At 56.3% G+C, this 11,735-nt stretch overlaps 1 protein-coding gene across 5 annotated transcripts in view; it reads right to left on the reverse strand.

Annotated features, from left to right (window-relative positions):
- The window catches only part of KCNQ4 (potassium voltage-gated channel subfamily Q member 4), a 56,566-nt gene extending 51,166 nt beyond the window's left edge, over positions 1 to 5,400 (reverse strand). For all 5 annotated transcript variants that reach the window (XM_080655106.1, XM_080655105.1, XM_080655107.1 and 2 more), the window contains exon 1: positions 4,781 to 5,400. In XM_080655106.1, the coding sequence (XP_080511232.1) occupies positions 4,781 to 5,094 (314 nt within the window). In that variant the 5' untranslated portion in view covers positions 5,095 to 5,400. The remainder of the gene's footprint in view (positions 1 to 4,780) is intronic.
- Positions 5,401 to 11,735: the final 6,335 nt, after the last annotated feature.

The raw sequence follows: 11,735 nt of genomic DNA on the forward strand, positions 1-11,735 counted from the left end.
AAAAGGTCAGGGGCTGAAAAACAGCAGCACGAAACTGGAGTTTGGGTCACACTCTGAGACTTTCCCCATCACAAGGCCGAGTTCTTGGAGCATCAGTCTTCATAGATTGGGGTGAGAAAACGTATTATCAAAAGTCCTGATCTGGGAGGCAGAAGGCCTGGGTTCCTCGCACAGTTCTACCCTGACCACTAAGTGTGACCTTAGCTAAGTATCTGCCCCTCTCTGTGCCTTGACACAGCCACCAGACCACCCCAGGGCTGGACAGAAGGCTCTCAGAGGGCCCTTCGGGAGGAGCAAAGACCAGCAAAGTTCTAGGAAGCCAGCCACCCTGCTCCCACATGGTCTGAGGTGGATGCATAGGTGAGTTTAACCACACCCACCTCAGCCCTGCTGAAGGATGCATGAAGTGGTTGATAGAGAGCACTTAGCACGGTGCCCAGCACAGAGCTGATGCTCCACACTCCATCAGAGATTGCAATTCAAACTTCAAGAGCCAACCCAGGTGGCTACAGGGCAACCCTGCAGTGTGGACAGGTGAAGACAACACACCCAAGGAATGGGCCCACTCTGTTCTGTCCTAAAAGTCTAGGCTAGGGCCACAGACCCAAGTATGTGTGTGAAGTCCGTGAAAATGTGGGAGCAGCTGTGCATTAGATTTCTGGGCCTTTGGGATATTCACGGATATGCGTGTCCAAGTTGCAGTGCATGAGACAGATGGACGGGTGTGTTGGAGGGATATGTGTGTGTGCAAAGCCTTGCGCAGCAAAATTGTGATAGCATTGCGTGAGGCTGGGCAGTTTCCATTCAATTCCACAAAATCCTGCCACTACCTGCCTCCTGTGTGCTGGGGACAGAAGGACGAATGACACAGGAGTGCTGCTCCTGTGGAGCCTTAGGTGGGGTGCTGCTGAAGCTGAGGTGCAGGAGAAAGACCGCTCTCAGTCAGACCCAGCTCTGTGCTGGGCTCCGCCAAGTGCACTAGGAGACTTCTCCTGAGCCTCAGTTTTCTCGCCTGCAAATGAGGAGGATGACCACACCCACCTCAGCCCTGCTGAAGGACACGTGAGTGGTCTATAGGGAGCACTTAGCATGGTGCCCCGCACAGGGCTGATGCTCCACACTCCCATCAGAGATTGCAGTTCAGACTTCAAGAGCCAACCCAGGTGGCGGCAGGGAGAGGGCAGGTCCTGGACAGGGCGACAGGAGTTTTCGGGTCTGGTCCTGTATCTGCCACTGATTTACTGTGCGACTATGATCTCCAGAGCCTCAGTTTTCTCAGAAGCAAAATGAGGCTGTCACATGTGAGGACCCACCTGGCAGGGATGCCTGAGGGCTGTGGGTACCTTTGCTGGGATTATTTCCAACCCAGGTGATGTGCCTCTACAGATGGTCAGGGGGAGCTTTGGTGGGCCGGGATTAGGAGTCTGAGGGCCCAGGAGCAGCCACCACCTCCTCTCCTCCCCATTCCCACAGCTTTTGACCCCAGGGACAAGGCTGACGGAGGATGTTTACAGAGCATAAACCTTCACATAGAGAAAGTCTGCTGGGCCGCTGGGGGCTGGGAGCAGCAGAGTCTCACAGGGGCTCGAGGAAGATGGGGTACATGGGGCTGTGCTCCATCCCAGCCCCTTTCAGCCTCTGACTTCCAAAGGGAAGCCAGAGTGGCCCTTGACAGGGTGCAGCAAGGTGAGCATTCCTCTGAAGGCTTGGCAAGCATCATGGGCCGCGATGTGCTATTGCTCAAAATTCAGAGAGAAAGAGGGCCTGGGAAGGGCTGAGGGCTTAAATCAGGGACCAGGGTACAGGGAGGAGGCAGGGGCTTGGTGACAAGACTAAGGGCCTACCAAGAGGAAGAAGAGCTCGGAGAGGGGCCAGCAATCCCTCATTCTAGACCTCACTACGGAGAAGACAGGAGTCAGTGGTTCCCACTTCCCAGAGCCGCAGCTGCTGGGAGGAGAGGTGGACTCAGGACCTGTCCTCTGGGCAATCTCCCACACCTCGGTGCCAGAAAAGCTGCAGGTCTGTGGGGGCCCAGTGGGACCTGGCTAGCAGGTGTGAGGGAGGTGTCTCCTGGGGTGAATGGACCCAGCTCATCCCAATTCCCTCCTTCCTCTGCCCTTCTCTTCCAGGCTTTTCTGTTGGGCCCTTCCTACCAGGGCCAGAGGCTCTGGAAGGGGGTCAGCTAGCTGTGCTCACTGGACTCCCCTCACTTGGGCTGCCTCTGAGGGTCACTAGGGAAGGGGGAAGGATTTGACCAAAAGTGCCCCTGTAGGACTAAAGTCCAACAGCAGGAAGTACTTCCTGGCTCACCCAAGACCCAGTCATGAGTGACCGAGAACCCCACCTCTGAAGCTCTTGAAGAACACCCATCCCTTGGGCTCCAACAGGCTCTTGCAGCTCACCCAGCTCTTTCCCACCCATTACCTCATCCAAGAGGGAGGCCACAAGGCTGGGGTTGCTACCTGCTTTGATGGCCTAGAGTTCTAAAGCTCAGAGAGGCCCAGTGAGCAACCCAAGATCACACAGCATGCAAGAGGTGGGGCTCCTGATCCCCAACTTCTTTGATCTCTAAGACAGGTGACCAATTCCCTGAGATCACAGTGCATTTCCTCCCCCAGAACTCCTAAGAGATGCCTCAGCTCTGGGCTCCTGGAGACAAGTGGTCAGAATAAGCATGCCCCTGGCCAGGGCATTCCTGGCATCCAGTAAGGCAGGATGTGGGGCAAAGGTACCAGCGGATTTAGCTCCTAGAGAGGAAGGAGAAGCCCTTCCAGAGGAGGTGAAGACCGTGGCTGGCTGGGGGACATGAGGCAGTTCCTTCACCTTCAGTGATCCTTGTGAGGACTGAGAGACAAGGCCTGGAGACTAAGGACCCCCCCTCAGTCCCTATTGGCTTCCCCAGGCCCAGCCATGGCTTGGAAAAATGTCATCTCCCAAGAGGAGCCCACGGAGGGCGCAGCTGCTCCCTGTGGAGTATCTCACCTTTCTTGGGCATCCCAGGCTGCAGTGTGGGCAAGGGCACCAGAATGCAGCCACCCTTACTAGCAGTCCCTGCCCCTCACCCCCAACCCCACCATCTCTCGTATCCCAGCACAGAACCTCCATCACTCCAACAGCTCTCTCGGCAGCAAAGATATTCATCCTAGGCCTCCCAGTGGGCACTGGGGGTCAGGCTACTCCTAACTGTGACCCTGACCCTGAGTCTAACCTCAGATCCTCCGCAATCTTAACCCTCTGCCCCTGGCCTAGCCTAGCAGGGGTCGCTACATGAAGCCAAGGCTGCCACCCCAGGAGCTTATTGGCTGAAGGTAAGCTTCCTCTACCCTCCCTGCAGACAGGGCATCCTTTGCCAGCATTTCTCCCCTCCACCTTTGAAATTCTGTGAGCCCAGTTAGGACTGGGCAGAGGCAGCAAGCAGGGACAGGAAGGAAGACAGACCAAAAGATGATGGGAACAGACAAGTAGAAGAATGAGATAATCAGGTGGACAAGCAGATAGACAGATGAGCAGACAGGCACACAGATAACTGGACAGGTCAACAGAGGGAGGGACACAGAGAAGGAGGACTGCCGCACAATTAGGTGGAGAGATGAATGGACAGGCCAATTTGCACACAGGTGGAAACTCAGTCTGGCAGAGGGACAGCCAGGCAGGCAGAATTGTCAGAAGTCAGGAAGACAGGCAAGGAGACCACTCAGAGGACCCCAAGACCAACGAGTCCTCTCTGGGGGCAGTAAGAAGGGATTAACAGCAGCACATTTTCCAGGAACCGGAGGTCTCTATCCGGCACCTCCCAGAGTCCCAGAGCCAGGCCTGGCCCTTCAACTGATATCGGTGGGGCCTCTCATGTTCCCGGCCAGACAGGCCGTCCCCCAAGACTGTGCTCTGAGCTGCCAAAATTCACTCTCTACATCCAAGAGGGGTCAGTGTTTTTGAAAGTTGTAGGAGCTGGTGAGGGGGGAGGGGGGAGGCACAGCGTCAGTGTTTCCAAACCTACCCCTCTCCTCTTTCTTTTTCCCCTGGGGTGCCCAGAGCCAGGCCTGGTGCAGCGGCCAGTGAGCTGGGCAGGCTGGCCAGCCAGGCCGCAGGCCGACAGGGCAGCCTGCTGCTGCTGCTGCTGTTGCTGCTGCTGCTGCTGGAAAGTTGAGGGTGGGGGAGAGATTGAGTGAAGACTCAGATAAGTCAGACAGCACACATGAGTGTCAGGGCTGGGGGGCTCACCAGGACCCCCAAACACCTATAATCGGGAGCCTGCCTGGGATAGGGTGGACACTTTCCCTGGAGAGGGGTATCTCCAAGGGGAGCCCAGGTGGGAGACCAGTGTAGTGACAGAGCTGGGGAGAAGGTGACAGAAAGTGTGTGGGGGCCAAAGGGCCCTCTTTGTGTCTGGGACGCGGGGACAGAGGTGAGGACGGGGAAAGGGGAGCCCCACTGTAGTGGCTCCAGATTGCAGAGAGGATGACAGACAAGCAACTGCATGTGGGAGCACCTGGGACAGAGGAGCAGGGGGTGGAGGTCAAGATGGAAATAAGGAGTTGCGGTGGGAGAGGTCAGAAGCGAGTTGAAGTCCGGATCAAGGCTTGGAGATTGGGGGTTAGGGTCAGGCTGGGGGAATCAGTCACTGAGCTCAGGCCTGGGGGACGAGGTGAAAATGAGGGTCGGCCGTGGGGGTTGGGGACAGAAGGCGGAGCCAGGGTCCGGCCGCGGACCCACGAGAGTCTAGGCGCCGGGTGGAGCGAGAGCGCGGGATAAGGCAAGGGGCGCGGGTCGGCAAACTCACATGAAGACGTGGTAGACGAAGGCCCAGCCGCGGGGTCGCTCCAGCACGTTGTAGACCCAGTTCTGCAGGCGGCGGTAGCGCTTCTGAGAGGCCGAGGAGCGCTGGCCGCAGGCGGAGCCCGAGCCGGAGCCCGGCCCCGGGAGGGGCGCACCCGGAGGCAGGGGGCTGCCCAGGAGGCCCAGGCGGCGCGGGGAGCCGCCCCCGCCCGCCTCGCCCTGCTCGCTCTGCACGGCTGTGAGAGCTACCAGCTCGGCGCGGGGGGCGTCCCCGGGCGGGGGGGCCAGGCCGAGGCGGCGCGGGGGGGCCTCGGCCATGGAAGGCGCCTGACGGGGGCCGGGGCCGGGGCCGGTCGGGGCGGGGGCGCGCGCGGGGCGCTTAGCGGCACATGGCTCGGACCCGAGGCCGGCGTGGCGGCCCGGGGAGGGCGCAGGCAGCGGGGGCTAGGGTCCGGGCAGGGGCCTCGCCGGGGTCGGGGGCGGGCGCTCGGAGCCTGGGGGCCGCCGGAGCCCGCACTGACCGCCCGCTTCCCCGGCGACTGGGGCGGCTCTTTCCGACTCCAACTCTCTTATTACGCGCTCCATGCCGCTCGCCTTTCCACCTGCCCAGGCGCGCTGCTCACATGTCACCCTCCCCGCCCCGCCCCCGCCCGCCCCGCGGCCGCCTTCCCAAATCGGGAGGGAGCGAGCGAGCCAGCTAGCGGGGCGGAGGGAGGGGACGCGCACGAAGGCAGCGGGCCGGGGCGCAACGGCCGCGCGGGCCGCCCGCCCAGTCGATGCCTTGACCCGACCGCGAGGAGGCGGGCCGGGGGGCAGCGCACGGGGCCACGAGGTCGGCCGTGGGCCAGGGGCGTGCACGCCTGCGAGGGGCTGTGTGGACCCGAAGGCCGGGCTGGAACGCCTCCTGTGTGATCGTGGGAAGTGGGGCGGGGAGTGTGGAGTTGCGGCCGCGGTCGCGGATGGCACACGTGTCGTGTGGAGTTTGGGTGTGAGTGGATACAGAAGTGTTTGCTGTCTGTGCAGAATGGGTGGCTGTGGGTCTGCCAGGTGGTGGAACTGAGTCCGTTGGAGGCGTGGTTGTGGGTCCGGTGTGGAAGGGTGTGGATGGGTGTGAAGATGGGTGTGCAGAGTCCGGCTGTTGGGTGTTGGCTGTGTAAGCAATTAGCTGTGTCCCCTCGGGTTGTGCCCTTTACGCTCTGTGCGAGGTGTGGAAAGTGTGCGGTGAGCGTGTGGCTAGGTGAGCAGCTCCAACCCGCAAGGCCCGATGCCCAAGCGCTGTCGAGTTGTGTCAGTGTGTGCGGCACAGTGGGGCTCCGTTTTCCCTCCCACCCACCTCCACCTCCGAGCTCCTTCTTCATGATGGGGAAGCGCCCCCAGGTAGGCCACTCAGCCCCAAAGAAGAGTCTCCTCTGATGCAGGCTCAGTCTGAACTGCTCCGTTGACTTGTCCACAGGTAAGGGCACATGGGTGCTAGCAGGTGAACTCTGAGCCAGCGTGCAGCTGGACAGCCTCCCAGAGGCCCACAGAACCCACCCAGAAACGGGGAGACTTTCCACCACCCACTGCCACTCCAGCGGAAAGTTCTGGGTGCCTGGCCTCCTCTCTCCAGCTGGTAATAGGGGGCGGCCCTTTCTTTCTCTTCGCCCTCTCGCCCAGCACAGAGCGGTGATTTGGATTTCCTCGTCCTCCTTCCCTCTTTCCCCTGTGGAAAGCTTGGGCCACACCGGCCGCTCCCTCCGCAGGCCCTGCCCCAGGGTGAAGCTCCTCCGCAGCAAACTCTTCCCGTTCCTCCGGAGGATCTCGGGGGACAGAACAGCCGAGCGGGAGGGGCAGGAGAGGGGGCGGGAAGGCGAGCTCGTTTCTCAGCTGTCAGCAAAGGCGGCATTGATCTGCTGAGCGCCAGTGGGGGAGGGAGGCCAGCAGAGCTGTCAGCGCTCAGAGAGGGGGCCTCAGGGACCTAGGGGTCCGCAAGCTGGGCTTGGCAACCTGCGCACACCCCTTCACCCTTTCCCTCTGCATAGCAGGGCGTGCCTTCTGGGGTCTGACCCGAATCTCTCCCGCTGCTCCTGGCTCCAGGGGCGCCGAGGGCCAGAATCCGAGGCCTTCATTGGTAACGGGGCGGTTTCTGCACCCAGGGCCCAGCGGTGGGTGCAGTGCCTCGCTGGTTTACCCATCCTCTCCCTATGAGCTGAAGCTAGCATCCCCAGAACGTATGGCACTGCCCTCCCAGAGTCTGGGCCTCATCAAGCAGGGTTCATGGCGGTGGGACTAGGGTCTGGGGACCTGAATGGTGGAAAGGAAAGCAGTTGCAAGGAATCTGGGGGTGTCTCAGGGTCTTTTTGAGGCTCGTCCTCTGTGGCAGAAATGGCGGTTGAACCCAGGTTGCCCTGAAATTGGGTCTGTTCTGGGAAATCTGATCCTCAAGCTCAGCGTCGCCTCTGGACCCCACACCTCCCTTCCCATTTGGGGGACTGCAAAGTCCCTTCCTCTCCTTGTGAGGAACCCTCACTGTGGGGAGCGGGTCTCTCATCATCTTTCCCAACTCCATCTCCAGATTAACCTACCAAAGGCAGACAGAGGAAAGAGACTGTGGTTGCAGCTAGAGAGATAGGAGTTAGATCTCAGGAGGGACTTTCGTAGGGCACAGAGGCCTGTTTCTCCCGCAGGTATATGTGTAATGGAGGTCAGGCCCACTTTTTAAAGTGGAGACACATGGAAGTCTCCCTAGGGGGTGAGGGGATGGGGAAAATGGTTCTAGGAGGCTGTAAGCAGTTTAGTCAGTGTTTGTATGCGTGGAAAAGCAGTGGAGAAAGTCTGGTTCCGAGAAGACAAGCAGCCACTCACCCAGCTGCTGTCCTGCTCCGTCCAGATTCCCAAGACGTGACTGGGAGAGAGGACTTTCCCCACCACAGCCCTTAATGACAAAGATGCTTTTCTGAGCAAACAGCTGTCTAGGCTTTCTCGGTCAGCCTCTCTGCTGGAGGGAGCAGGGGAGGATGGGGTGCTGTAGGTTCCCACCCTCCTCTGTCCTTTTCCCCCACCTGTTCCCTTCACCCCTCCCTCAGCAGCTTTCTTCCCGCGCCCGGCCCCAATTTCTCTCTCTGGTGACACTGCTAAAATGTCCCTGTTGGGCCCAGACCCACGCACTGTCCCACCTGGGCAAGTGCGTTCCTGGCTTTGGTTTCCGTTTCCCCATCTGTACAACAAGGGGCACGGCTGCAGGATCCCCTGTAATTCATCACTGTCACCATCATCCATCAATGGAGCACGTATTGATTGAGAAGGAGGGTGCGGATGGAGAGGGCTCCCATTTGCAGGGAACCGACTATGTACCAGGCTCTGCCCCTTCTGGGACCTAGAGCAATCGCTTTGCACACAAAGAAGCTGAGGCTGAGAGGTACGGGGACTCACCTAAGGATAACGGCCAGTGGGTGACCCTAGATCTGTCTATGACTTGTTCTCTCCCCTGGCTGGCACCTACCTACTGTGCATGGGGTCCTGGGATCAGTGCCATGGGCTGAGGGGAACCATAGATGGCCTAATTCTGTTCTCTAGGGCTCACTCCTACCAGGGGCAGACTCCCAGGTCTGAGAGGGTTGAGATCTGCAAGTGGTTGGGACCAGGGGCCAGGTCCAAGCCTGTCACTGACTCTCAGTGTGACCTCAGGTCAACCAAGGGCTTTCTTGGGATGGGAAGGGGTGGTTGAAGTCAGCGGTTTTCAGACTCTATTAGCAAAGAAATCCTTTTTTACAGACAGAATCATAAGGTAGCACCCCAATGTGTAAAAAGCATTCAATCAGAGGTGCTCTGGTTAAACTGGGGTGAGAACCATCTTCCCCATCTCCATACCCCTTAGGGTTCCACCCACCAGACTTCCTCCTCCGTCCTCCCCACACCCCAGAAAACCCCTGGGTTTTCTTACAGCTTAGGGTTGCTAGAGGTCAGGCGAGGGAGACTATGGACAATGACAGAGGGTGCCTGGGGACAGAGGTAGGGAGAGCTTGGAGAGGCACCGAGAAGCACAGCCAATACTGCCTGCAGCTCACATTGATGAGGCCCACGCTATACGCTAAGCCTCATGCAAGAGCTTTATCTGCATCACCTATTCCACCATCCCAACAACCCCGTGAGGTGATTCTGTTCACACCCCATTTTACAGGCAAGAAGACTGAGGCTCGGTGAGGAGACTTGTCTAGTACAGCTCTTTACCCTTGTGCTATAGTGTGTGTGCATGGGCAGGTGCGGTGTGAGGATGGGGAGGATGTTATAGAGCACAGGGGAGAAAGAGCGAGCTTGGCAAAGGGAACACAGCAGGTCTTGAATGCTATGCTGAGGGGTCCAATTTGGCCTGATAGGAACCAAGGAGCTTGGCCAGGGCCTGATCCTAGGGCATGCCACAGAGGCTGGGGCTGTATAGGAGAGAGCTCAGAGGGGTGGAGGTACCAGCCCCCAGGGCAGCTGGCAGTGCCAGGTGCAGAAAGAGCACTGAACTATTAAGTCACAGCTGGACTTTGGACTAGCTGGTGAATTTGGGTAAGTCATTCCACCTCTGCCCCACCTTCCCTGGCTAACAGGACGACTGAAAGCAATAATGCATGGAAGCTCAGCCGGTGTGGCTCAGTGGTTGAGCACTGGCCCATGAATCAGGAGGTCATGGTTCTATTCTGGTCAGGACAAATGCCTGGGTTGCAGGCTTGATCCCCAGTAGGGGGAATGCAGGAGGCAGCCAATCGATTATTCTCTGTCATCATTTATGTTTCTCTCTCTTCCTCTCCCTTCCTCTCTCTGAAATCAATAAAAACATACTTAAAGAAAATAATGCATGGAAAAGTCACGATCATGCTGGGAACCATTGATCTTACTGCTCTTTAGGTGTCTATTCGATGGAGAGGGGAGATGCTGTGAGAATTCCCTAGTCCTCCAGCTCTTCTCAGCCGGAGAAGGGGGTTAGAGTGGAGGGTGTTAAGGACTGATGGCATCACAGGCATTTACCTCTAGGGCTCCACCTGCACTGAGAGCAGGAGGAGGAAGTGTGAGAGAAAGATCAGGCCTGCTTCCTTTTCCCAATAAGGCCTGAGAGGACAAGAGAATTAGGCCACCCAGCAGGTGAGAGGTGCAGTAGGGCGGCTGGGGAGTTTCTTTTCCCCCTAGATCTGGACATACCACTGAGCTCTCTCCAGCACAGACCATGCAGGCCTGCCGGGCCAGTCTGAGCCACAGGAAGTGAGGACAAAGTAGTGTCGCTGAGCTCAGCGAAAGTAAACCCCCATTGATCCTCTTGGCTGGAGGGGGGCCCACAAGGAGGAGACACTGAGGGAGAAGAGGGTGGGGAAATGAAGGTCAAAGCCATCCTTCTTGTACTGTTCCTCTGCTGCCTTCAGGGCTCTGCCTCCTTGACCCTAACTCCTGGAAAACCATGCAGAAGACAACACTACCGCAGTCCCGCTGGCAGGCTCCATGTTCTCAGCGACAGCCCTTGGCACAGTGGAAATGAGGAGGAAGGACTTTTCTGAGTTGCTGAGAGTGCAATGGACAAAAGCTTCCCTGCTCCCCACTCCTCTGGTGGATGAGGGCTCAGAATGGGAGATGAGGTGAGTAGGAGGGGCTGCAGATTGAGTGACAGGGCCAGGAGGCCCAGACAGTGGGACAGACTTCCAGGTCAAACTTGATCAAACACTTATTGAAGTCCCTTCTCCTTAAAATAGTAAATATACAAGATAAATGCTGGATAATTAAAAACAGCAACAACATATCCAAGCTCAAAAACAAGAATGAGAAAGCTCTAAGTCAGAAATAAGAGGGAATTCCAGTGGTGAGTAGTATTTGAAGCTCTCCCTCTGAGGAGGGATTCAGGGAAGGTGGAAGTATATTTGCAGACCCCACCAGTGTATAGTAGGCTCCCTGCTTAAAGTGGGACCTGGGAGAGTGCTGCCGGCCATAAACAGACTAAAATAGCTCTGCCTGCTTGCTGCCTGCCTTGGCTTTGGATAGAAAGAGTGCCCATGTGAGTGTGATACCTCCAGCCTGTCCACATGGGGCTCAGGAGTTGGTATGCACACCATGAAAAATCCCAAGCCAGGACAGTAATATAAGAGCGAGTTTGGGGCTGGTGCACTCCCACATGGCTTGGGCAGATACAACTGAGATATCATCCCTTATGGTAGCCTCCATATCCCATGGCACAGTCAGAAAAAAATGTGCTGAAAGTATCTCAAGAATAAACTTCACAACATATAAGAAGTACAATATCTTGAGAGATATCTCTGTCATGGGAGAATTCATACTTAAAGACCTAGAGATAAAGAAGCAATCTGGAAGTAAGTTTAATATAGTTAAAATCTCAAAGAAGATAAAGGGATAGCATTTATAATACCAGAATAGAACGATCTCAAACAGAGACATGACAAAAACTAGACATTTTAGAAATGAAAACAAAAGTCACTGACATTAAACAAGAAAAGCAGATGGGTTAATAGAGTAAATGCAGCTGAAGAGAGAATTAGTGAAAGAAAAGCTAAACCAGAGGAAATCCTCTGGAACAAATCACAGAATGACAGAGATTACTGAAAGAAAAGAGACATAAAAGATTGAATGAAAAAAAATCCAGCATATATATTATTAGTTCCAGGAAAAAATACTGGAAAGAATGACTAAACTCTTTCCAGAAATAGGATGTGAATTTCAAGATTTCAAAGGCCCATAGACTGCCTAGTAAGAGATCTTTAAAAACAAAAATACATCTAAACACCTTGTAGCCAAAGTGTAGAATATCAAGGATCAAAAGGAAATTCTAAAAGCCAACAGGGGAAAAGATGGCTTATCTACAAAGGTCCAATAATTGAATTGACAGTAAGCTTCTCATCAGCAACAACAGATGCCAAGACAATGGAATGTTATCTTCAGAATGCTAAGAGCAAATAATTGTGGACCCAGAATTCCATACATTGCCAAACCATTAT

The sequence above is a fragment of the Plecotus auritus genome, assembly GCF_963455305.1.
Source record: "Plecotus auritus genome assembly, chromosome: 2".
Lineage (NCBI taxonomy): Eukaryota > Metazoa > Chordata > Mammalia > Chiroptera > Vespertilionidae > Plecotus > Plecotus auritus.